We start from the raw sequence: 26,550 nt of genomic DNA, 5'->3' as shown, positions 1-26,550 counted from the left end.
TTCTTCATGTGTCTGTTGGCTGCATAAATGTCTTCTTTTAAGAAGTGTCTGTTCCTATCCTTTGCCCACTTTTTGGTGGGGTTGTTTGTTTTTTCCTTGTAAATTGGTTTGCATTTTTTGTAGATTCTGGATATTAGCCCTTTGTCAGATGGGTAGATTGCAAAAATTTTCTCCCATTCTGTAGGTTGCCTGTTCACTCTGATGGTGGTTTCTTTTGCTGTGCAGAAGCTCTTTAGTTTAATTAGATCCCATTTGTCAATTTTGGCTTCTGTTGCCATTGCTTTTGGTGTTTTAGACATGAAGTCCTTGCCCATGCCTATGTCCTGAATGGTATTGCCTAGGTTTTCTTCTAGGGTTTTTATGGTTTTAGGTCTAACATGTAAGTCTTTAATCCATCTTGAATTAATTTTTGCATAAGGATTTTCACATCGATGTTCATCAGGTCTCACTTCTTTCTTATGACTCATCGCAGCCGTGCAAACCTTCCGTATGGGCACACTTGCTGATCCTACACAAGGTTTTTAATATCTGTGGGGAAAATACATGTGTGTAAAGCATTTTAAAAGGCTAAACTGGGCTCAGGCACGGTGGCTCACACCTGTAATCCCAGCCCTTTGGGAGGCTGAGGCAGGTGGATCACTTGAGGTCAGGAGTTTGAGACCAGCCTGGCCAACATGGTGAAACCCCATCTCTACTAAAAATACAAAATAAACAAAAAACATTAGCCGGGTGTGGTGGCAGGTGCCTGTAGTCAGCTATTCAGGAGGCTGTGGCAGGAGAATCGCTTGAACCTGGGAGGCAGAGGGTGCAGGTGAGCCGAGATCTCGCCATTGCATTCCAGACTGGGCAGCAGAGTGAAACTCCATTTGAAAATAAAATAAAATAAAATAAAAATAAAAGGCTAAACTGTTCTATAGTTATGATCAGCACCATCATCTTTAGAATGTTAATGATGGGTTACCTTAGGAAGTTAATTATTTGGAAGAAAATGATCCTATTCCCCCAGTTAGTTTTTTGGAAGGGTTATTTTTAAGCTTCCCCATTTTTTCTTTATATTCCTTTCCCAGTAGTCTGTAAGTCTTTCTGGGAGCTTCTAACCTGTCTCAAAAGTTGACTGGCTCCAGGTGTAGTGGGGAGTGGGGAGGGCAGGGGTGCTGCAGTGCATCCAGCGATACCTGCTTAGATGAGAGCAGAGTCATGCGCAGTGCCCCAGAGGGGCAAGGGCCAGCCTGGCCCTCAGCAGGTGCCCGGCATTTGAAGACACCCAGGTCATCCCACACAGGACGATGCATGTCGTGATTTCTAAGTCTTCCTTTTGGGCATCCTAAGGCCAAACCCATCCTTTAAAGACTCTGGTGGCATGCAGTGGTGGGTTCACACGCCACTGAGATAGAGGGACCCTGACAGGCCGTGGGGCCTGCTTTCCATGCGGGGCCTTTGGAGATGACAGGAACAGTGGTCCCCAGGCACCCTGGCCACTCCCTCAGCTAAGCTGAGTCTTCCTTTCACTGTTCTGGATGTTAGAATTCAGCAAACGCTTCTTTTTTTTTGTAATCTTTCTGTTGCTGAGAAATAAAACAAAAAGCTTTAAAAACGGGTGGGCTCCTTCTCCAGGCCCCTTTCTTTCTGAGGGTCCATCCCCCATGAGCCACATTGTCAGTGCCAGCCCAGTGGTTCACCCGCCAACAAGGGCAGTGTCCTGAGGACATTCAGGAAACTCTGGAATCACACAAGCTGCATTCATGAACTTACACGAAGGTTTGCTGAGGATAAGATTGAGCTATTGGGCTGGGCGCGGTGGCTCACGCCTGTAATCCCAGCACTTTGGGAGGCCGAGGCAGGCGGATCACCAGGTCAGGAGATTGAGACCATCCTGGCTAACACGGTGAAACCCCATCTCTACTAAAAATGCAAAAAGAAATTAGCCAAGCATGGTAGTGGGCGCCTGTAGTCCCAATTACTCGGGAGGCTGAGGCAGGAGAATGGCGTGAACCCGGGAGGCAGAGCTTGCAGTGAGCTGAGATCGCCACTGCACTCCAGCCTGGGCAACAGAAAGAACGAGACTCCGTCTCAAAAAAAAAAATGAGATATTGTTGTTTCTCTAGAACTGAGCCAAGAACTGTCCTTGCCTTGTGCATGGTATTTTCCAGGTGGTTTGGACCCACTAATACGAGGCCTTCTTGCAAGACCAGCCAAACTGCAGGTGCAGGATCAGCTGATGAACGAGGAGCTGACGGAAAGGCTCTTTGTGCTGTCCAATTCCAGCACCTTGGATCTGGCGTCCATCAACCTGCAGAGGGGCCGGGACCACGGGCTGCCAGGTCTGCCAGTTCCTTCCCTTGCACACCTCATGCAGCTGCTGCGGGATTTGCCGAGCTAGCAACCTGCTGCTAGAGAGACTGATTTAGAGGAAAACAATCTCAAATCTAAGGCCTTCTAAGCAATGGCTCTTAAAGGGCTCCAGTTCATTCAGCTAAAGTGGCCACTTCCAGCTTTTCTTAGAGATAGAAATGGCACGAAGAGGGTGGTTCTGAACCTCCCAGGAACGTATGAGCTGGGACCTTGAGAAACAGCCGCTTCTAGTAGAGGGAGGAGGGAGTGCACGGGCAGACAATGGCAGGTCTGTGTCTGGTATCCTGGGAAGCTCCTGGGATGGCTAGAGTGCCCCCCTCCCCTTCTCCTCCCCACCACAAGGTCCCAGGGCCCGCAAAGATCATTCCGTCACATCAGGACTGCTGTTAACTAACTGGTCCAAGCTGGCCCCTGGCAGGAGTGGCTGCTCCTCTCAGGCCAGCAGCCCCCTGTGCTCCCCACACCCCACCTGGCTCCTGCCTTTCCCAGGCCCCACCCGGCAGCCTCCTCCCTGACCTGCCCAGTTTCCAACTCCCTGACCTCAGGCCCACCTCAGCCTTCCCTCCTCTGGGCTCCTAGGTGGTTCGGTTGTCTGGTCAACCTGCAGCACCTGTCTAGGCCCGATCCCCTGACACCTCCTATTCTGTGTGCAGCTCTGTTCTCTCCACGTACCCTGGGAGCTTGGGAGGTGCCCTCCTGTTGTGTGTGGGTGACATGTGAGATGGACAGTGCTGGCAAGTCCTGCCCTGCCCCATCCCTGGGCCTTCCTCTGTCCCCTGGCCCTTCCCCCATCCCTGTCTTCCTCACCAGTGGCATCTGGAAGGGCTGGGATCAGCAGCCACGCAGGCTGTGAATATCTGGGGACTAAATGTGAGTTGGGAGGATGCAGAAGGGGCCCCTATGTGTGTCAGGATAACGCACACTGTCCCCCTCACTCCCTGCACCCAAACACAGCTGCTTCCTTGTTGCCAGAGCTCAGGGAGCACAGCCTACACATGCCTTCACATGCCCGGCACATACCCAGCACACACCCGCACATGCCCAGCACATGCCCAGCACATACCTGCACACGCCTGCACACACCTACACATGCCCAGCACATACCCAGCACACGCCTGCACATGCCCAGCACATACCCAGCACACACCTGCACATGCCTGGCACATGCCCAGCACATACCTGCACATGCCCGGCACATGCCTAGCACATACCTGCACATGCCTGCACACACCTACACATGCCCAGCACATACCTGCACATGCCTGCACACACCTACACATGCCCAGCACATGCCCACACATGCCCAGCACATACCCAGCACACACCTGCACACACCTGCACATACCCAACACATGCCCAGCACATGCCCAGCACACGCCTGCACATGCCCAGCACATGCCTAGCACATACCCAGCACACACCCACACATGCCCAGCACACACCCACACATGCCCAGCACACACCCACACATGCCCAGCACACACCCACACATGCCCAGCACACACCTTGCCTCTGGCTGGGACCCCCTTTGCTGCTGGCCCTGCTCAGGCCCCACAGCTTGATCTCCTCATGTTCCCACTGCTGACTTCCCTAAGCTAACTGTGCCACAGAGTGGGGGACCCCCTCCCGGCTCTCACAACCCCCACCTTCCTCTGCTTCACTTTTCACCAACTGAAATATGGCCAAAGGCGAAAACCCATGTTCCCACTGGCCTGTGGGTGCCCCCATAGATCGTAAGCCCAGGAGGAAGGGCTGTGTTTCAGGGCTGTGATCACTAGCACCCAGAACCGTCGACTGGCACAGAACAGGCACTTAGGGAACCCTCACTGAATGAATGAATGAATGAATGAATGAATGAATGAATGTTTGGGCAAATAAACGCTGACAAGGACAGAAGGGCCTAGCGGGAAGGGAACAGGAGTAAGACCAGCACACAGCCCGACTTGTGTTCAGAAGACCTGGGATTGGACCTGAGGAGTTCAATTTTGGATGAATCTCTTAATTAACCTGTGTGGTTCCCAGTTCCTCCCCTGAGCGCCCAGGACAGTAGAGTCAACCTCACGTTTGAGCATTGGGGACGCAAACACGAGAGTGCTTGGTGTGAGCACACAGGAGGAGTCGCGACAGAGCAGTGTAAGAGCTGCCACGTGGGTCCCACACAGGAGGAGTCACGACACAGCAGTGTAAGAGCTGCCACGAGGGTCCCACACAGGAGGAGTCACGACACAATAGTGTAAGAGCTGCCACGAGGGTCCCACACAGGAGGAGTCACGACACAGCAGTGTAAGAGCTGCCACGAGGGTCCCACACAGGAAGAGTCACAACACAATAGTGTAAGAGCTGCCACGAGGGTCCCACACAGGAGGAGTCACGACACAATAGTGTAAGAGCTGCCACGAGGGTCCCACACAGGAGGAGTCACGACACAGCAGTGTAAGAGCTGCCACAAGGGTCCCACACAGGAAGAGTCACAACACAATAGTGTAAGAGCTGCCACGAGGGTCCCACACAGGAGGAGTCACGACACAGCAGTGTAAGAGCTGCCACGAGGGTCCCACACAGGAGGAGTCACGACACAGCAGTGTAAGAGCTGCCACGAGGGTCCCACACAGGAGGAGTCACGACACAGCAGTGTAAGAGCTGCCACGAGGGTCCCACACAGGAGGAGTCACGACACAGCAGTGTAAGAGCTGCCACGAGGGTCCCACACAGGAGGAGTCACGACACAGCAGTGTAAGAGCTGCCACGAGGGTCCCACACAGGAGGAGTCACGACACAGCAGTGTAAGAGCTGCCACGTGGGTCCCACACAGGGGGAGTCACGACACAGCAGTGTAAGAGCTGCCACACATGGGTCCCACACAGGGGGAGTCACGACACAGCAGTGTAAGAGCTGCCACACATGGGTCCCTGCAGCCTGCAGTTCGAAGCCCACTGCATGTGTTAGCACTCTATACCCCAGCCACCGTAGAAGGCCGGACTGCGATCACTTTCTAAAAGATGGATCGAGAGACTGAAGCACAGACAGTTTAGGCAACTTCCCCAGGTCTGAATTCCAGCAACTGGAGGCATTGATGCACCAGAAAGGCCACAAACCTGGCAGAGGCTTCATTAGATCTGATCAGTTAGATCTGAGGATAAATCAGATAAAAGAGAAACGCTCATGGCTCAGCAAGCTGAGCTGTGATGATGATTTCCACTACGCCCTAAAATCTTTTGTTGTACTTTACGGGGAATATAAAATGTGCAACCTTCCCCAAAACACTTTTTTGCTGCTGGGCACAGTGGCTCACGCCTGTAATCCCTGCACTTTGGGAGGCTGAGGTGGGCAGATCACGAGTTCAGGAGTTCAAGACCAGCCTGGCCAGATGGTGAAACCCTGTCTCTACTAAAAATATAAAAAATCAGCTGGGCGTGGTGGCAGACACCTGTAATCCCAGCTACTTGAGAGGCTGAGGCAGGAGAATTGCTTGAACCCAGGAGGCGGAAGTTGCAGTGAGCTGAGATCATGCCTCTGCACTCCAGCCTGCGTGACGGAGCGAGACTCAGTCAAAAAAAAACCAAAAAAACACTTTTTTTTGCATTCCCGTTTCTGCAGTGTCTCCCACAGGCAGGGACATCTAAAGTGATGTTGTTTCTTCCCAGCTCTGCGGCCTCTGAAGCTGTGATGAGCTTCAGCCTCCATGTCTTTACCTCCTGCCCAGGCCTTGCATATTTTCCCTCTAGAGTTGGAAAAAGATGCAAATGTGTTTCCTCTTAGAGCAATAAGAAAGGAAATTACCCTTCTAACTTCGTTGTTTTTTCTTTTTAAAATTAAGATTTCCATCTCTCGCAGGTATTAGAAATGTTTTAATTATTTTGGACTACTTAAAACAGTTTGACAATGGCCTAAATTGACTATACAGAAACTTTCTCTCCTCATTTAAGAACTCTAATTTGCTCATTATTTTGGTTTCTCACTAGTCTGAAAATAACTGCATTCTTTTAGTAAATATTTAATGAAATAACTGCTGTGTCCCCCAAGCCCTGTGGCAGGCAATGGGCGTCTGTTTTCTATATAAACCAAGTGTCTACAGGTTACCTATTCCTGGAGCTGAGAAATTTGTGGGGTATGTTTGGGATGGTCTAGGCTATAGTAGATTGGGTGATAAAGATGAAATTTTGTTGGAGGTGCTGAGATGGAGAGACACAGGTGCCTCTTGACGGGGCAAAGCACTTCCCGGTGGCTTTGATGAGAGGGCTGGGATGGCCCATCCGGAGACAGAAAACGAGAGTGGTTTCTGCAGATCACAGGGCGGCAGAGCCCACCGTGGACAGCAGGAGTCAGGCTGAGGCAGCGCAGCTTCTCACGGGGGCTCGGGGGAACCCTTGCCAGATGCAGAAGCACCAGGGCTACGGGGCCAGCCAAGGGGGGTGACTCTAGGAGCACAAGAGTCAGACACACACTTGTTCCTCCTGAGGGTGAACCAGGGAGCCACCTTCTAAGAAATGGACTCAATGGCACCTGACAGCAGTTTTCTAAAAGCTCAGGATTTTTTTTGTTTTTTGTTTTTTTGAGACGAAGTCTCACTCTTGTCACCCAGGCTGGAGAGCAATGGGGTGATCTCGGCTCATGGCAACCTCCGTCTCCCAGGTTCAAGCAATTCTCCTGCCCCAGCCTCCCGAGTAGCTGGGATTACAGGCACCCACCACCATGCCCAGCTAATTTTTGTATTTTTAGTAGAGATGGAGTTTCACCATGTTGGCCAGGCTGGTCTTAAACTCCTGACCTCAGGCAATCCGCCCGCCTTGGCCTCCAAAAGTGCTGGGATTACAGGCGTGAGCCACCGCACCTGGCCTCTAGAAGCGCAGATTTTGAATCTCACTCATGCCTTCTTCTTTCACTTTGTCCATTCTTCCAATCTCTCTGCTTCCAAGTTGTTCCCACCCCTTTGCTCCATGAGTCTGTTTATCACATGGGCATCCCCTTCCCAGACCAACTGGAGGATGCCTGGCTATTTCTCCCAGTTCTGTTTGGTCTAAACATGAGACACCAAGAGGCCCAACCTTCTGTCCCATGAAAGCCTCACTGCCCCTGGGGGGAACCGGCCCAGTGCTCACATGTTGCTGTGCATGCACTTGTCCAGGACTTCTGCTGGGAGCCTGTGGTGGGCAGGGCGCTGAGAGTAGAACCAGACAGTCTTAGCTAAAGCACCACACAGGGCGGGTGGATGAGTAGAGACAGTAGCAGAGGCCTTGGGCGGTGCTCTGATCAGAACCCATGGGAGTGAGGGTCGCCCATCCTTGAGGAGGGAGCACTTCTGGAGGAGGTGACAGCTGAACCAAGAGGAGTGGATGAGGGACGAAGGCAGATGTGAGAAGGGGGGCACAGGGAGGGGCACGAGTGTCAGGCAAAGGCGCAGCCACAGAGTCAGACCACGGATGGGGGCCTGGGCAGGGAGCAGCTGAGGCGTGGGTCAGCGAGCAGGAGGAGGAGTGAGAAGAGAGGCCAGGGATTCACCAGGGCTCCCAGGAAGAAAAGATCTCCAGTCTTCAATATGGAGATGAGTGGCCAGATAAAGATATTTGTGTGTGTGTGTGTGAGTGTGTTGGGGGGGGCGGAGGGGGCGTTCTGGCTTCTGTGTGTGCTCCTGATGTCATTGTGGGAAGCAAACTCTGAAGAGGATGCAGAGCTGTCTCGGTTGCCCTGTAGAGGCGAGAACTAAGTGCAGGCTGGGCGATAACAGGAATGCAGTTAGATGTCATGGACTCAGCATTCTTGCTGTCTCCAGCTCCTTTATGAACAAACCTGCAAAAAGAGCTCTGGCGTCCGAGCTGGAACATCCTAGCCTGGCAAACTGCCGGGCAGTGTCACAGGGTGGGACAGGACTCTGCCTGGCATCCGAGCTGGAACATCCTAGCCTGGCAAACTGCCGGGCAGTGTCACAGGGTGGGACAGGACTCTGCCCTGCTGCGCTTCCAGTCTCGGGGACCATGGCATGAGTGAGATGGGCTGAACAAAAGTTCAGTTCTGTGAGAGAAACCCTGCAGCCTCTCCCCTGTGCAGGTTACAATGAGTGGAGGGAGTTCTGCGGCCTGCCTCGCCTGGAGACCCCCGCTGACCTGAGCACAGCCATCGCCAGCAGGAGCGTGGCCGACAAGATCCTGGACTTGTACAAGCATCCTGACAACGTCGATGTCTGGCTGGGGGGCCTAGCTGAAAACTTCCTCCCCAGGGCTCGGACAGGGCCCCTGTTTGCCTGTCTCATTGGGAAGCAGATGAAGGCTCTGCGGGACGGTGACTGGTACGTTCCTATCCAGAGCATCTTCCTTCACGTTCTGCACAGAGGCAGGTGGTCTGCGTTGGTTCTGAAGCCAGCCAGACCTGCATTCAAATCCCGGCTCCACCATTCAACTCTTAAGTAAGCCTGGTCAGGTTGTTTCTCCCACCCACAGTTTCCTTAACCTAGAACAGTGTTTTTATAACAATGAAGCAACTACGAAGCACGTAGCACTTAGAATGGGAGCTAGCGCTGATTTTTCCTAGATCCAACCACACGAGCAAGCAGGCACCTAACTAAAAAAATTGTGACACAATCGTGACAGCCCGGAGACTGCATCCCATCCCCCACGTCCCCTGACAATGCCCGGGAAAGCGCAGAGGTGGACAGTGACTCAGGTGCAGACACAGGCCATGCCCAGTGCTCATGGATGCCTCTGGGCTTGACAGGACTTCCCAGCCCCCCAGCCCCTTCCTACAGATAGCAGATGGTTGCCGGTAGCAGAAAGGTGAGGTCCCGCTTTGCCTGCCTCATGCATGTCTGCTCCCTCCTCAAGTTCAACCTAGAATTTGGAGGTTTGTACTGGAGGGAGTCAGAGGCAGATCCTGTTCCCGTCTGACTCTGAGTGCATGCCCCCTGTAGAAGCAGGTGCACAGGATACCAGTGTTAGGATTTTGGAACAACACAGACAAAAGCAATAGGAAAATGTTTTCTTTTCCTTTTAAACACATCCCTACCTATCCAATTCTCTCTCTATTTTTGGTAGTCACTGTGCCGAGGTCAGATTTTTGTTGTAAAGGATCTGTGTTCTTCCCAGAGAGTGCATCTGCCACACGCCGGGGCTCCTGTCCTTTCCCCAGTGTGACTTTTATCTCTAATTTCTGAGATGCAGCATTTCAAAGAGCTATGGACACCTGGGGAGAAATCACCAGGAGAACTTGTCTCCCTCTTAGCTGTGTCTTCAGCAAACGTGTGGTTTGGAATTCTCTGGGACATGGGAAGCCACTTGCTCAGAAGGGGGAAGATTTCACCAGCTTGCCCCATACGTGTGTCTCCCATGCGTTTTATGCCACCTGTGGCTGAAGCGCCATCTGAAATCAGTGCAGAGGCAGCTGGCAGGTTCCTAGGGTGGTGCCCCCAATTTCTCATCCTATGTATTTATGACCAGATATCTCCCCAATGAAAAAATGGGATCAATTAACTTACGTACAGTGGGGTCTCTTTTTCATGTTCTAAGAGGAATTCATCCCTGTGATGGGAAGCAGAAGAGTTTTACGTGGCAGGGGAGATGCACATGGGAGATGCATGCTTTACGGCATTCAGGCCGGGAGCTATTGGGGCTTTGGCAACTATTTTCATATTTTGAGAGGAAAGTGGGACTTCATTTCTTCACATTGCAATTTTCCTGATTAATCATGGCCTGGAGGAAGAAGCTGAAGGTAGAGAGACTGTGCAGGGCACGTTGACTTCAGCATAGGAGCACCCTCTAAAATAGCTGGATTTGCTGTCATCATTCTTAACACAGCAATACACCCCAGATAACAGCAATGCAGCAAAATAGATGCTCATAGTCAACAAGCAAAGTGGCTCTGAGCCCCTCTTCCATCTGAGGCCGCTCGTTCAGACAGCCAGGTGCACGCTGTGCTGCCCCTCCACGTCTCCTTCGGGTCCTCAGTACCTGCACCTGAGTGGTCCCGGGTGCTGGGGGTCTGGGCAGACGCCACAGGGTCTCCTTCGGGTCCTCAGCACCTGCACCTGAGTGGTCCCGGGTGTTCGGGGGTCTGGGCAGACGCCACAGGGTCTCCTTCTGGTCCTCAGCGCCTGCACCTGAGTGGTCCCGGGTGCTGGGGGTCTGGGCAGACGCCACAGGGTCTCCTTCAGGTCCTCAGCGCCTGCACCTGAGTGGTCCCGGGTGCTCGGGGGTCTGGGCAGACGCCACAGGGTCTCCTTCAGGTCCTCAGCGCCTGCACCTGAGTGGTCCCGGGTGCTCGGGGGTCTGGGCAGACGCCACAGGGTCTCCTTCAGGTCCTCAGCGCCTGCACCTGTGTGGCCCTGGGTGCTGGGTGTCTGGGCAGACGCCGCAGGAGAGGGTGGCAGCACACAGCTGTAGGCAGCTGGTCCTGAGCGCCTGCCCTGGGGGTTCTCCATGCACCGTGACCTTACTCACTGTCTCCTTCTCTGGAGGTTTTGGTGGGAGAACAGCCACGTCTTCACGGATGCACAGAGGCGTGAGCTGGAGAAGCACTCCCTGTCTCGGGTCATCTGTGACAACACCGGCCTCACCAGGGTGCCCGTGGATGCCTTCCAAGTTGGCAAATTCCCCGAAGACTTTGAGTCTTGTGACAGCATCCCTGGCGTGAACCTGGAGGCCTGGAGGGAAACCTTTCCTCAAGGTGACGTTCGGTCTCTTCTCACACCACATTACAGCACGTGCATCTCATCAAACAAAGCTTATCTTCCCCAGGAGCTGATTTTAACTTTCCACTGTTTAGAAAATAGTGTCAACGCCCTGCCTTACACCCTCAGGGCAGCTCCTGGGGCGGGGCGGGGCCCTTCTCTAGTGAGAAAGGAACTGGAGGCCTAGAGAAAGGGAGCCCGTGGGGCCCGATCTGGGAAGAGGCCGTGTGTGCTGCGTGGGTGCTCAGTGAGTGACCACAGCAGGGCTCCCTGGCCTTGGCACCAGCCCCTCCAGGGCACAAGCGCACCCGTGACAGGGACGTTGGTGTGTGGTTTTCTTTTCTCGTAGTTTGACTACATGTCAACCTGTCCACATTTCATAGATGACAAGTGTGGCTTCCCAGAGAGCGTGGAGAATGGGGACTTTGTGCACTGTGAGGAGTCTGGGAGGCGCGTGCTGGTGTATTCCTGCCGGCACGGGTATGAGCTCCAAGGCCGGGAGCAGCTCACTTGCACCCAGGAAGGATGGGATTTCCAGCCTCCCCTCTGCAAAGGTCAGTCCTTTCTTCAATGATAATTACAAAACATCTGCATGTTTCCGATATAAATTAACAATGCAATGTCATTGAAAATTTCTTCGCCAAAAGGTGCTTCTGAAACTGTTATCTTCCCAGGAGCAATTTGGGGATAGAAAGCAAGGGCTCTCCCCTTGGCTGGCCATGTTCCCAGCTGGCCTCTTTCTAGGTAGTGAGGCCTCAGGACAGGCACGTGGAATCGTGACCAATGGGGTCACCAGTGAGGGAAGAGAGAGGGGAGTCCATGAGTTCCAGGCAAAGTTGTGGTGAACTCGCAGGGGCGCTTTCTCAAAGGGAACACAGCAGCAAACGTCTCCATTCCAGTAACCCATAGAGTAAGGCTCACCTCCACCTCCACCTCCTACAGGTGGCTGATTCCCAAGCCCGTGCCTGGTCCTCCTCCAGCCACTGGGTTCCACTCCCAGCCTCCCGCATGTTTAGGTGTGGACAGGTGTGGCCTCCTGGCGGTAATTTGAGAGCAGGATGGGGAGGCACCTTTCAGGCCGCAAGGCAAGACAGCCGTGGGCCACCTCCACCTGCTCCTCCCATGCGCTGGCTTGAGCGGGTGTCAGCCCAGGGCACCTGGGAGCAGGTGTGCTGGACAACAGAGCCTCCCGGGGGAAGAGCCATGTACTGGGGTCCCTCTGCGGAGAAGAACAGAATGAGAGTCCCCATCTGACTGTTCTGAGGCAGAGCCCTCTGGGTGCGACTCCTGAGGCTGGGGCTTCCTGTCAGAGCAGCTTGCATCCTCCAACTACTTCAGAACTGCCCTGCAACAAAACCTGGACAGCTGGTTCTGGTCTCATGGGACAGTGGCGTCAGGGCAGGCAGGAGCAGGAATGGCTGCTGTTCTGGGAGGAAGGCTGCTCAGATGACACTCACCAGCAATCTTTAGAAGGCAAACCAGCTGCCTTCAGGGACTGCATTTTAGGGGAGGAAAGTTGGCATCAGACTCACAGTCTCCTGTGAGCTACATGCTATAAGCTGCACTTACCTAGACCGCAGAAGAAAGAGATGGTCTCGTGCAAGAATCTGGCTGGTTTGCAAGCAGAAATACAAGCAAAGTCCACAGTTTTCAGTTTTCTCAGAGTTTTCAGAAGATGAAAGAGTCCTGGAGCCAGTGCTTTGGGAGACCCAGGTGAGAGAATCCTTTGAGGCCAGGAGTTCAAGACCAGCCTGAGAAAAATAGTGAAACCCCATCTACCAAAAAAAAAAAAAAAAAAAGCGGCCGGGAGGGGGATGGTGTGATAAGTTGCACAAGGTCAATGTGCTCAATGCCAGTGAACTGTACATTTAAAAATGGCGGAGGTGGTAAAGTTTACATTATGTATAATTCAGCACAATACCAAAATTTCCATTTGAATTTTGAAAGTCCAAAATGTTTCTCCTTGAAGGGTTGCAGTGGTCAACTGCTTCCAGACCCTCAGTCATAAAGGGAGAGGCTGAGACCCTGTGTGCACCAGAGACCCACCAGGACTCAGTGCTGTGGCAGGGGTCAGGTAGGGGTGCGGCTCCCGCCAAGTCTGTGGTCTCAGGTGCCCTCCCGGGAGCCACCTTCCCGTTAGAAGAGGAGAGAAGGGATGAGGAGAGGAAGAAACAAAGCTGGCCTGGGGAACGGTGCCTCGGAAATAACTTTCAAACTCACTAATGGCACAAGGAGCTGCCTGGGCATGGATAGGGCAGAGGCCTGCTACATAGGCGAGGGGGGGTGTCATGGCTGGAAACCAGCAGCCTGGGCCAGAAACCCTCTGTTTAAACTGTTAATTGCACAATGCCAGATTTGCAGACGTGCTCCCCTGCTGCATTTTGGGATTGGTCATGAATGACAGTGTACAAGGAGATCACCCAGAGATTAGACAGTGCCCCAGAGAACAGCAGACCAGGATGTTTCTCCCAGAGAACTTTCCAGAAGCCTTGGTGATAGAAACACAACTACTCTGTCGGGTGATGACATCTGTGTAAACTCGTGGTTGCTGTTAGCACTATTGCATGACTCCTGACCATAGGCTCTGCCACTGACCCTTCAGTGACAAAAGGGTCACGAATCGCAAGGTTTTCCTGTTCCCTTGGCTTAGAGACTGCACAAACTTGAAACGGCCACTTCACCCACGATTCCTGGTTTTCCGTGTTGGCATTACAGTTAAGGAACTGATGGCAGGTGCTTCAGGGTGTAGCATGTTGCGTGTTCTATGTTAACAGGCCTTCCTATGGTGCACTTCACTGTACACCTGCGTCTCTCCTTGCCCAAATACCCAGACGTTTCACGTGTCCATTTTAGCTTCATTTTAAGTATGAATGACCCCAAAGTGCTACTCACAGGCATCTTCAAGGTGCAAATAAAAGATGGGTGAGACCTTAGAGTGGATCAGGAAGGGAGACTGCTGGAGTCCTACAACCTGCCTGTGTGGAGCTGCCCCCTGTGCGTGTGCCCTCTGACCTTCCGCCTGCCCTCTGACCTTCCGCCTGGGACGTTGCTCATCTGTCTCCTAAGTGAGGAATGCTCCTCCAGCCTCCTGTAGAACATCCTATGCCATCAAAATCACTCTTCTGTTCTTGAAATTTTTTCATTTATCTTCCTTGATTTTTAGTCCAACAATTAACAGCTGTCTGAAGTTAAGATCCATTGTAAGCAGGACTATTTCTGAACCAGTCTGGATGCTCCCCAGGGTGCAGGGGCCTGTCTCAGCATGGTGCGTGCACAGCAGCCAGTGCTCCTGGTGGGCTCCCTGGCTGCAGCAACTTCACCAAGGAGCTTATCACACCTGCGGCTTCTGGGGCCACCACAATCCCTGAGTCAGGGCTGCAGCAACAATATCATGAAGGAGCTTATTACACCTGCGGTGTCTGGGGCCACCACAACCCCGAGTCAGAATCCACACTCTTCACAAGACCCCATGAGACTGTGTATATGAAGGTCTGAGACACCCATCGGCCAACCCTAACTCATCCTGTCTTCTCTCTCTAGTTCACTAACTTGGGCCCAACTCCATGTTCTCCTGCCACAGACATTTCCGTAGCCATTTAATCTGTCTCCCAAATTGCTGAGCCTCTGTGTGCCTCCACGGTTTCAAATGTGAAATGAGGACAGGAATAAGGCATTGATTTAAATTAGTTATAAATGCACAGTACAAAGAGCGGGGTGCAGGCCTGTTGATATTAACACTGTGAGTGCTCAGGAGCCGTGTTCTGAATGCTGGGACAGCTGCACCCAGAACAATTACACTGCACAGTTAGCAGGGCGTCTGTTGACTTGGAAGAGTGTTGGTGACATGTCACTCAATAAGCATGTAAGCTACACAGCAATGTGTGCATTGGGAATCTGTTCGGGTTTTTTTTAAAGCAGTGGGCCACAGGCACACACATCACTTTGATGAGTGTCCTCCCGAATGTGAGGGGAGCGCTAGGCTCTGCTCCAGAACCTGTTAATACTGGAGACCTCGGCAGCCTGAGATGGGGACAGGGAGGAGAGATTGCTAACCTTCATCGATACAACTCTTTTTTTTGTTTGTTTTATCATATCTGTAATTAAAATATATCTTAGAGATAAATGACAAAACTCCAAAATCTGGTACAAATGCGTGTGCACAGATATTTTTACCACAGCTGTTCCCTGCACTAGAAGTTTCAAAATCGAGAATCACAAGGGAAAAAACTCAAGTATAACAGACAGGAAACTTTACGTTTATGGTAAATTGATAAGAATATAAGCACTCAAGGAGATCCTCAGTGAAACCTCATCAACACAGCTACGGCTACAGAAAGGAAGGCTACAGGCTTAACTGAATATTTGATACAGAAAAACAAATAGTATTCGCTGCTCTCTTCTCTGTTCAAATTCTACTTATTCACTCAAACTCATTCACATAAAAACTTGATATTAAGGCTGGGCGTGGTGGCTTATGCCTGTAATCCCAGCACTTTGGGAGGCCGAGGCAGGTGGATCATGAAGTCAGGAGTTCAACACCAGCCTAGCCAAGATGGTGAAACCCCATCTCTACTAAAAATACAAAGAAGAAAAATTAGCCGGGCATGGTGGTAGGCGCCTGTAATCCCAGCTACCCAGGAGGCTGAGGCAAGAGAATTGCTTGAACCCGGGAGGTGGAGGTTTCAGTGAGCCGAGATTGCACCACTGCCCTCCAGCCTGGGCAACAGAGTGAGACTCCATCTCAAAACAAAACAAAACAAAACAAAAACTGACAAATGCATTGCGGTGAGTCTCCTCTGAGTGCCTTGATACTGCAAATTTCAAATAGATAAAAAGCTGCGAGTCAGTGGCTTTTTCCATGAGTTATTGTCAGGAGGTTATGCAGTAAACGAATATACATAAATGCTTTGTGCATATTATGGAAAATACAGTTCGCAACCAGTACTAATTTACTTAGAGAAATGGAAACATCTGTGCACTCACTGCATGTGGAGACTGGACGCCACAGCCATCTGTGCACTCACTGCGCGTGGAGACGTGTGGACACCACGGCCGCTCTTCTTGAAACTCAAGGCGAAGCAGTCAGAGAGCAGAGCAGAGCCTCGGCCTCCGTGCAGGTTGCCCTGGTATCTGGGGACACTGCGGCTGAGGCTGGTTTCCTCCTCTGTCGGGAGCGCTGCTCTTCAGACAAGGCCGATTTGTCCCCCTCCTTCCTGTCCATCCTGGGAAGGAGACCTACACAGCGCTGACCCCTGACTCGGCCTTCCGCTTAGAAGAAACTGACCGTGGGTGGAGCATTGTGGGCCAAACTGTGCCCCCGAAAAGCTATGCTCAAGTTCTAGCCCTGTGTACCTCTGCATGAGGCCTGATGAAGAAGGCCTTTGCAGGTGCCGTCGAGTTAAAGTGAGGCTGTCGGGTGCATCCTGCTCCAATGTGCAGTGCCCTCGTAGGAAGCGGAGACAAGACACAGACAGGACCCTGTGAAGACCCAGGATGGAAATAAAGCATCTGCCAGGCATGGGCCCCCCAGGACCCACCAGGAGCCAGGGCATGCAGGAAGGACGCCCCCCCACCCCCGAGAGCCTGCTGAAGGAGCACCACCCGGCCAACACCCTGATTTCAGACCTGTGACCTCTAGAACTCTTGGAGGATGCATTTCTGTTGCTTGGAGCCATCCACTTTGTGATGATTTTTCCCAGCAGCCACAGGGAACTCATACCTAGGATGAGTCTGAACTGCAGGGATGGGGTGAGGAGAGGGGCAGAAGCTGCTCCAAGGGAACTCCCCGAGAGGGATGCAGGGATGTGTTGGCGGCTGCTGTTCCCATTCTGAGGACCCCATCGCACATCCCAGGGGATGGAGAGAAAATGGGCTTGCAGCGTTCATGGGTGATGACTTTGATTTTTCATGCGATCATGATGGAAACACTCCCCTACCCCAGGGGCGGCTGCAGATGCCTTCACACAGCTCTGGTGCTCCACAGCTCTGCATAACGGGATGCAGGAGGGGCTGGTTCCAGGGGCAGCTTTAGCCAAGAAAGACCTTCTAGGTTTAACAGCCTTGACATGGTTACCTGTACATAAAACACGTTAATAGCTGCTGCAAGATAGAGACAATTAACAGCCGATAGTCAATAGCTCCAATCCCTTGAAATTTCTTGACCCTTTTCTTCTTTTTATTTTTTTGAGACAGAGTCTCACTCTGTCACCCAGGCTGGAGTGCAGTGCCGCAATCTCTGCTCACTGCAACCTCCGCTTCCTGGGCTCAAGTGATTCTCCTGCCTCAGCCTCCTGAGTAGTAGTAGCTGGGATTACAGGCACCCACCACTGCACCCAGCTCATTTTTGTATTTTTAGTGGAGATGGGATTTCACCATGTTGGCCAGGCTGGGCTCAAACTCCTGACCTCAGGTGATCTACCCACCTCAGCCTCCCAAAGTGCTGGGATTACAGGCATGAGCCACCGGACCCGACTTCTTATACTCTTATAGAATGGTTGTCATTTTCAATAATGGCATTATTAAAGACCGTACTGTTTAGAAAGCCTGAGATATCCCCGACACCCTGCTAGTTGTCACAAGCATCGTCTTTGATTCCACGCCCATTTTTCACAGCTGACATAATGATACCCATTCTGTAACTGAGAAAACCAGCATGGGCCAAGCCTCCCCCTGGGTTAGGAGTGGGCAGTCCCATCCAATGCAGCCCCTCACCCTGGGGAGCAGGTGGCCAGCAGACCACCCCAGCTGGCCTTCGAGGCCTCACGGGTCTCCGGCACTGGGTCGCCTGAGCACTGCCCAGGTTCGCACATTCTCATCGTCCTGGGGTGGCCGAGTCGGGGGCCAAGACCCTGTGGCCTATGTGGACCCCGGCTCCTCCACTCAGCGGTGAGACTGGGGAGAGTCCCTCCACCTCTCCCAGTGCCTTCGCTGTGTCCAGGGGTGTCGTCAGCACCAGGGCCCCAGGAGTGCAGGGAGGTTGCTGCCTCCAGCCTGGCCCTCGGCGGAGGCTGCACCCAGGCCAGCTCTGTTCCCTCCAGACAGCAGCTCCTGGAAGAGCTCGTGTCCCCCACACTGACAGCACCTGCTCCATTTAGAGAACGTGCACTGGGCATGTAGAGAAGACGTGTGACACGCTACGGCTTCTTTTCTAAAACTGGCCAGAAAAGGAACATTATTTGAACAAAATGTACAGCAGGTTATCTGGAAACATACGCCTAGGGGATGAGATACTAGGTTGTAGGATTCTTGTGCAGGGGGAGCAGGAGCAGGAGGGGACCCCACATCCTCACTGGCAGTGGCAGGTGGCCCCAGTCCTTGCTCTCAGAGGACCTGCCGGCCAGCTGGGAGCATCTGCCTGGGCGAAGCAGACCCTGCCCCACCCTCACCCTGGCCCCTTCCTGCCCCTGTGTCCTGCACTTGGCCAAATTCCACATTCCCCTATCCCAGGCAGACCCTGATTTCCTCCAGGAAGGCTCCTGTGACTCGGGCCTGAGTGAGCCCCAGTGTGTGGACTCCCTGCAGGCTCAGAGCCCATGGCCAGCGCACATCTGTCTGCTCCTCCTCACCTTTTCGGATGTGCCGGGAGCAGGGGGCGGCCACACAACAGCAGAGGTGGTGCCTGGTTCCCCCTAGACCAGGTGGGATGGCAGGCAAAGGGCTGACCTCCCCAGAGAGAAGCACCTCCCAGAACGGGGGTCGCTCGCGGGAGATGGGGGTGCAGCCGCTTCCTCTCACGTGTGTGGCCTTGCGTGTCTGGCAGATGTGAACGAGTGTGCAGACGGTGCCCACCCCCCCTGCCACGCCTCTGCGAGGTGCAGAAACACCAAGGGCGGCTTCCAGTGCCTCTGCGCGGACCCCTACGAGTTAGGAGACGATGGGAGAACCTGCGTAGGTGAGGCTGTTCCCCTCTCTCTCTGTCCGTCCATTTGCGAGTTTTTGTAAAATGAAGAAAAGTGTGTTCAAGTTAGGCAACTGTCAATCACCATCTTGATTGGGAAGGGCGGAGATGAATAAGACACCAAGCCTACGGTGCCCGAGGGGCGTCTGCGCTGTGCTGGGGGCAGAGGATGCATTTCGTGTGCCTGCTGTCTGTGCAGAGACCCTCGAAGCACGCTGAGGCTGGGGACGGCAGCCAGAATGCATTTCCAGACAAGGCCCACAGGTGTATACCCAGCCTAGATCACACCCCAGACAAAAAACCTATGAAACAGGCAGGATTCATTACAGACCCATCCATCACCTCTCCTCCTCCTGGGCCCCCTCCAAACGCACCCGACTGCACCCTGACCAGGGCCAGCAGCACAGCTGCCTGCCTGTTCTCCCACCTCCACCTCCGGATGTCCCCGCCCGGCATGGGGCCTGGGTGCTCAACATCTGCCTCGGATGGCCTTGCCCAGTCCCCCAGCTCTGCACTCAGCTCAGGGACAGCGTCTTCCTCACCGCTGCCTCCAAACCAGGTGCCAGCTACGCCCAAACTTTTGACGAATTTACTCCCCTGAAAATTGTGGCTCTTAAGTAAGCACTATCTTTAATCTTCATTTTATAGAAGAGGATACTAGTGATAAGAGAGGGCCAGAGATGCTCCTGGTCACATAGCCACTCCGTAGCTGGCCGGGAATTTGTGTTAATAGTCTGGCTTCCAGCTCTTATAGAAAAATAATTATTTACCGGACTCAAGTTACAGACAGACTTCCTTTGAGCCACTGTCATAGGGGAGTGAGGTCTCCGGAAAGAACCAAGTGCAAGGCTCAAATGCAGCAAAGGCAGCTGGGACGTCCAGCCAGGGCGGAGAGGGGTCAGTGCAAAACGCTTCATGACTCAACTGCATTAAGGAGCTTCTGCTAAACTGGAATAATAGGATTCTTGCTGAAACTCAGCTCCTCGGCGAAGGACACAAGGGCCAGGGTCAAGGCCAGTTATCAAGCAAGTGAGTCTGAAAAGAGATGGCCAGGACGCGGCTGCCCGGGGCCTTCAGAGGCTGGGGAGGCTCTTTCTGGTGCTCTCAAGCTACATCCGCTTGACTGGCACGTCCCCCACTTCTGTGTCAGACATACACCCCATCCTGTGTCAGGCACACCCCCCACCTTGTGTCAGGCGCACCCCACTATCCTATATCGGGCACATCCCACTCTCCAGTGTCAGGCACACATCCCCACCCCCGTGTCAGGCACACCCCACCAGCCTGTGTCAGGCACACACACCATCCTTTGTCAGGCGCACTGCCCCATCCTGTCAGGCACACCCTCCCACCCCCGTGTCAGGCACACCCCCCCACCATCCTGTGTCAAGCACACCCCCCTCCTGTGTCAGGCGCACCCCACTATCCTATATCAGGCACATCCCACTCTCCTGAGTCAGGCACACCCCACCCTCCTGTGTCAGAGACACTCCACCCTCCTGTGTCAGAGACACCCCCCCACCCCTGTGTCAGGCACACTGCCCCATCCTGTGTCAGGCACACCCTCCCACCCCCATGTCAGGTGCACCCCTCTTCCTGTGTCAGGCGCATCCCCCCCACCCCTGTGTCAGGCACACCCCACCAGCCTGTGTCAGGCACACCCTCCCACCCCCGTGTCAGGTGCACCCCCCCTTCCTGTGTCAGGCGCATCCCCCCCACCCCGTGTCAGGCACACCCCCCCCCCCACCATCCTGTGTCAAGCACAACCCCCCTCCTGTGTCAGGTACACCCCCCAACCCCCATGTCAGGCACACCCCCATTCCTTTTGTTGTTGTTATTTGTTTTTATTTCTTCTAAAAAAAAAAAGTGATAAATGATGTGAAGAACGTGCAGGTTTGTCACACAGGTATACGTGTGCCATGGTGGTTTGCTGCACCTACTGACCCATCCTCTAAGTTCCTCCCCTCATCCTCCACCCCTCAACAGGCCCCAGTGTGTGCTGTTGCCCTCTCTGTGTCCATGTGAAGCAACCATTTGTTTACTTAGGGGTTGCGGAGAAATTCTTGTGGTTTTTTTTCTGGCAGTTTTTTTTTTTTTTTTTAGTTTTATTACTATTATACTTAAAGTTTTAGGGTACATGTGCACAACGTGCAGGTTTGTTACATATGTATACATGTGCCATGTTGGTGTGCTGCACCCACTAACTCGTCATTTAACATTTGGTATATCTCCTAATTTAACATTTGGTATATCTCCTAATGCTATCCCTCCCCCCACCCCACAACAGGCCCTGGTGTGTGATGTTCCCCTTCCTGTGTCCATGTGTTCTCATTGTTCAATTCTCACCTATGAGTGACAACATGCGGTGTTTGGTTTTTTGTCCTTGCGATAGTTTGCTGAGAATGATGGTTTCCAGTTTCATCCATGTCCCTACAAAGGACATGAACTCATCATTTATGGCGGCATAGTATTCTATGGTGTATATGTGCCACATTTTCTTAATCCAGTCTAGCACTGATGGACATTTGGGTTGGTTCCAAGTCTTTGCTATTTTAAATAGTGCTGCAGTAAACATACGTGTGCATGTGTCTTTATAGTAGCATGATTTATAATCCCTTGGGTATATGCCAAGTAATGGGATTGCTGGGTCAAATGGCATTTCTAGTTCTAGATCCTTGAGGAATCGCCACACTGTCTTCCACAATGGTTGAACTAGTTTACAGTCCCACCAACAGTGTAAAAGCATTCCTTTTCTCCACATCCTCTCCAGCACCTGTTGTTTCCTGACTTTTTAATGATCGCCATTCCAACTGGTGTGAGATGGTATCTCATTGTGGTTTTGATTTGCATTTCTCTAATGACCAGTAATGATGAGCATTTCTTCATGTGTCTGTTGGCTGCATAAATGTCTTCTTTTAAGAAGTGTCTGTTCCTATCCTTTGCCCACTTTTTGGTGGGGTTGTTTGTTTTTTCCTTGTAAATTGGTTTGCATTTTTTGTAGATTCTGGATATTAGCCCTTTGTCAGATGGGTAGATTGCAAAAATTTTCTCCCATTCTGTAGGTTGCCTGTTCACTCTGATGGTGGTTTCTTTTGCTGTGCAGAAGCTCTTTAGTTTAATTAGATCCCATTTGTCAATTTTGGCTTTTGTTGCCATTGCTTTTGGTGTTTTAGACATGAAGTCCTTGCCCATGCCTATGTCCTGAATGGTATTGCCTAGGTTTTCTTCTAGGGTTTTTATGGTTTTAGGTCTAACATGTAAGTCTTTAATCCATCTTGAATTAATTTTTGTATAAGGTGTAAGGAAGGGATCCAGTTTCAGCTTTCTACATATGGCTAGCCAGTTTTCCCAGCACCATTTATTAAATAGGGAATCCTTTCCCCATTGTTGTTTTTGTCAGGTTTGTCAAAGATCAGATAGTTGTAGATATGTGGCATTATTACTGAGGGCTCTGTTCTGTTCCATTGGTCTATATCTCTGTTTTGGTACCAGTACCATGCTCTTTTGGTTACTGTAGCCTTGTAGTATAGTTTGAAGTCAGGTAGTGTGATGCCTCCCACTTTGTTCTTTTGGCTTAGGATTGACTTGGCGATGTGGGCTCTTTTTTGGTTCCATATGAACTTTAAAGTAGTTTTTTCCAATTCTGTGAAGAAAGTCATTGGTAGTTTGATGGGGATGGCATTGAATCTATAAATTACCTTGGGCAGTATGGTCATTTTCACCATATTGATTCTTCCTACCCATGAGCATGGAATGTTCTTCCATTTGTTTGTATCCTCTTTTATTTCCTTGAGCAGTGATTTGTAGTTCTCCTTCAAGAGGTCCTTCCCATCCCTTGTAAGTTGGATTCCTAGGTATTTTATTCTCTTTGAAGCAATTGTGAATGGGAGTTCACTCATGATTTGGCTCTGTTTGTCTCTTATTGCTGTAGAGGAATGCTTGTGATTTTTGCACATTGATTTTGTATCCTGAGACTTTGCTGAAGTTGCTTATCAGCTTAAGGAGATTTTGGGCTGAGATGATGGGGTTTTCTAGATATACAATCATGTCATCTGCAAACAGGGACAATTTGACTTCCTCTTTTCCTAATTGAATACCCTTTATTTCTTTCTCCTGCATGATTGCCCTGGCCAGAACTTCCAACACTATGTTGAATAGGAGTGGCGAGAGAAGGCATCCCTGTCTTGTGCCAGTTTTCAAAGGGAATGCTTCCAGTTTTTGCCCATTCAGTATGATGTTGGCTGTGGGTTTGTCATAGATAGCTCTTATTATTTTGAGATACTTCCCATCAATACCTAATTTATTGAGAGTTTTTAGCATGAAGAGTTGTTGAATTTTGTCAAAGGCCTTTTCTGCATCTATTGAGATAATCATGTGGTTTTTGTCTTTGATTCTGTTTATTTGCTGGATTACATTTATGGATTTGCGTATGTTGAACCAGCCTTGCATCCCAGGGATGAAGCCTACTTGATCATGGTGGATAAGCTTTTTGATGTGCTGCTGGATTCGGTTTGCCAGTATTTTATTGAGGATTTTTGCATCAATGTTCATCAGGATATTGGTCTAAAATTCTCTTTTTTGGTTGTGTCTCTGCCCGGCTTTGGTATCAGGATGATGCTGGCCTCATAAAATGAGTTAGGGAGGATTCCCTCTTTTTCTATTGATTGGAATAGTTTCAGAAGGAATGGTACCAGCTCCTCCTTGTACCTCTGGTAGAATTCAGCTGTGAATCCATCTGGTCCTGGACTTTTTTGGTTGGTAAGCTATTGATTATTGCCTCAATTTCAGAGCCTGTTATTGGTCTATTCAGAGATTCAACTTCTTCCTGGTTTAGTCTTGGGAGGAAGTACGTGTCGAGGAATTTATCCATTTCTTCTAGATTTTCTAGTGTATTTGTGTAGAGGTGTTTATAGTATTCTCTGATGGTGGTTTGTATTTCTGTGGGATCGGTGGTGATATCCCCTTTATCATTTTTTATTGCGTCTATTTGATTCTTCTCTCTTTTCTTCTTTATTAGTCTTGCTAGCGGTCTATCAGTTTTGTTGATCTTTTCAAAAAACCAGCTCCTGGATTCATTAATTTTTTGAAGGGTTTTATGTATCTCTATTTCCTTCAGTTCTGCTCTGATCTTCGTTATTTCTTGCCTTCTGCTAGCTTTTGAATGTGTTTGCTCTTGCTTTTCTAGTTCTTTTAATTGTGATGTTAGGGTATCAATTTTAGATCTTCCCTCCATTCTCTTGTGGGCATTTAGTGCTGTAAATTTCCCTCTACACACTGCTTTGAATGTGTCCCAGAGATGTGGTATGTTGTGTCTTTGTTCTCGTTCGTTTCAAAGAACATCTTTATTTCTGCCTTCATTTCGTTATGTACCCAGTAGTCATTCAGGAGCAGGTTGTTCAGTTTCCATGTAGTTGAGCGGTTTTGAGTGAGTTTCTGAATCCTGAGTTCTAGTTTGATTGCACTGTGGTCGGAGAGACAGTTTGTTATTTCTGTTCTTTTACATTTGCTGAGGAGAGGCACACCCCCACTCCTGTGTCAGGCACACCCACCCTCTTGTTTCAGGGACACCACACCCTCTTGTTTCCGGCACACCCCACCCTCTTGTGTCAGGGACACCACACCCTCTTGTTTCAGGGACACCACACCCTCTTGTTTCAGGGACACCACACCCTCTTGTTTCAGGGACACCCCACCCTCTTGTTTCAGGGACACCCCACCCTCTTGTTTCAGGGACACCCCACCCTCTTGTTTCAGGCACACACACCCACCCTCTTGTTTCAGGGACACCCCACCATCTTGTTTCAGGCACACACACCCACCCTTCTGTTTCAGGGACACCCCACCTCTTTTTTCAGGCACACGCCACCCTCTTGTTTCAGGGACACACCACCCTTTTGTTTCAGGCAAAGGATACCTTCTTGTTTCAGGGACACCCCCCCTCTTGTTTCAGGCAAAGGATACCTTCTTGTTTCAGGGACACCCCCCCTCTTGTTTCAGGCACAGGATACCCTCTTGTTTCAGGGACACCCCACCATCTTCTTTCAGGGATACCCCACCCTCTTGTTTCAGGCACAGGATACCCTCCTGTTTTAGGGACACCACACCCTCTTGTTTCAGGCACACCCCACTCTCTTGTTTCAGGGACACCACACCCTCTTGTTTCAGGCACACCACACCCTCTTGTTTCAGGCACACACCCCTCTTGTTTCAGGCACACCCCACCTTCCTGTTTCAGGGACACCACACTCTCTTGTTTCAGCGACACCACACCCTCTTGTTTCAGGCACACACCCCTCTTGTTTCAGGCACACCCCACCTTCCTGTTTCAGGGACACCACACCCTCTTGTTTCAGGGACACCACACCCTCTTGTTTCAGGCACACACCCCTCTTGTTTCAGGCACACCCCACCTTCCTGTTTCAGGGACACCACACCCTCTTGTTTCAGGGACACCACACCCTCTTGTTTCAGGCACACACCCCTCTTGTTTCAGGCACACCCCACCTTCCTGTTTCAGGGACACCCCACCCTCTTGTTTCAGGGACACCCCACCCTCTTGTTTCAGGCACAGAATACCCTCTTGTTTCAGGGATACCACAACCTCTTGTTTCAGGCATACCCCATCCTCTTGTTTCAGGGACACCCCACCGTCTTGTTTGAGGGACACCCCACCCTCTTGTTTGAGGGACACCCCACCCTCTTGTTTGAGGGACACCCTCTTGTTTGAGGGTCGGAAAGCCACTCCGGCAGCAGCTGTGACCTTTGTGATGCCCCCGTAGGACATGCAGGGGCTTCAGGACCTGTCTCAGCTGGGTGTACATGCAGGGGCTTCAGGACCTGTCTCAGCTGGGCATCTCCCAGAAGCACACAGCCTTCAATCTGGTTCCAAGCGGATTTACTGGCTCTTGAAATTGAAAATGCCAAGAAACAAAAATTTGGAGCAAAGAATAAAGGAAAGTTTCTGCTGTGCGGCATCTGGCCTTCCCCCTTCCCAGGCTCGTTTCACACTTTTGGGTAAACATGGAGCTGCTTACGTCCCTGCTGTGGGTCTGCCGTTTGCTGGTGGGAGGTGGGCTTCAATCAGATGCTCACCACAGCCCAGGACGTGGCTCCTCTCACTCAAGGCTCTGATGTCAGATGCCTGGCTTTGCTGGTTTTTGAAGTTCCACAGGTGGCCCCTCCAGCCCAAGTTTCTCAGAACCAAATCCAGCCAGAAATGTCAAACACCAATTCCAGAATGAATTTCCACGGCTGCCCTGTCCTGACTGCCCTGACCTGGCCTGTGCTTACCTGGAATTCCCATCCAGGCCTCGATCAGCTCAGCCTTCCCCGCACCCCCAGCCCCACCTGCACAGGCGGAGCCCCCACCTCTAGCAGCCATGGGGGTGAGAGCGAGTAGCAGCGGATGGAAACATGAACCCAGCCTCTTTCTGGATGCAGGAGGAGCGGCGTCCCACGGCCAGCAAGCAGCTCTGCTCCCCATGGGCTTTTAGCAAGAGGCTGGTGTGCTCAGGTAGCCCTGCAGACTCCCCTGCGTCTGTGAGAGGTGGCAGGAAGGAGATCCTGGAGGCGGGAGGATGGTTAGAGGAGCCCAGGAGGAAAAGTCATGAGGTGCAAAGGCTAAGAGGACAGGATCGTTTTGGAG

General features: G+C 51.6%; 1 protein-coding gene across 4 annotated transcripts in view; it reads left to right on the top strand.

Annotated features, from left to right (window-relative positions):
* TPO (thyroid peroxidase) overlaps window positions 1-26,550 on the top strand; it is a 127,364-nt gene that overhangs the window by 68,429 nt on the left and 32,385 nt on the right. For 3 of the 4 annotated variants that reach the window (XM_063594672.1, XM_063594675.1, XM_063594673.1), the window contains 5 exons: window positions 2,151-2,321; window positions 8,398-8,635; window positions 10,796-11,004; window positions 11,392-11,562; window positions 18,768-18,899. In XM_063594672.1, the coding sequence (XP_063450742.1) occupies window positions 2,151-2,321; window positions 8,398-8,635; window positions 10,796-11,004; window positions 11,392-11,562; window positions 18,768-18,899 (921 nt within the window). The remainder of the gene's footprint in view (window positions 1-2,150; window positions 2,322-8,397; window positions 8,636-10,795; window positions 11,005-11,391; window positions 11,563-18,767; window positions 18,900-26,550) is intronic. The other variant, XM_063594674.1, reaches the window with a different exon arrangement.

This window comes from Pan paniscus, chromosome 12 (assembly GCF_029289425.2).
Source record: "Pan paniscus chromosome 12, NHGRI_mPanPan1-v2.0_pri, whole genome shotgun sequence".
NCBI classification, from domain to species: domain Eukaryota; kingdom Metazoa; phylum Chordata; class Mammalia; order Primates; family Hominidae; genus Pan; species Pan paniscus.
The sequence above is the reverse complement of the archived record's forward strand: the minus strand, read 5'-3'. Positions and strand labels throughout refer to the sequence as shown.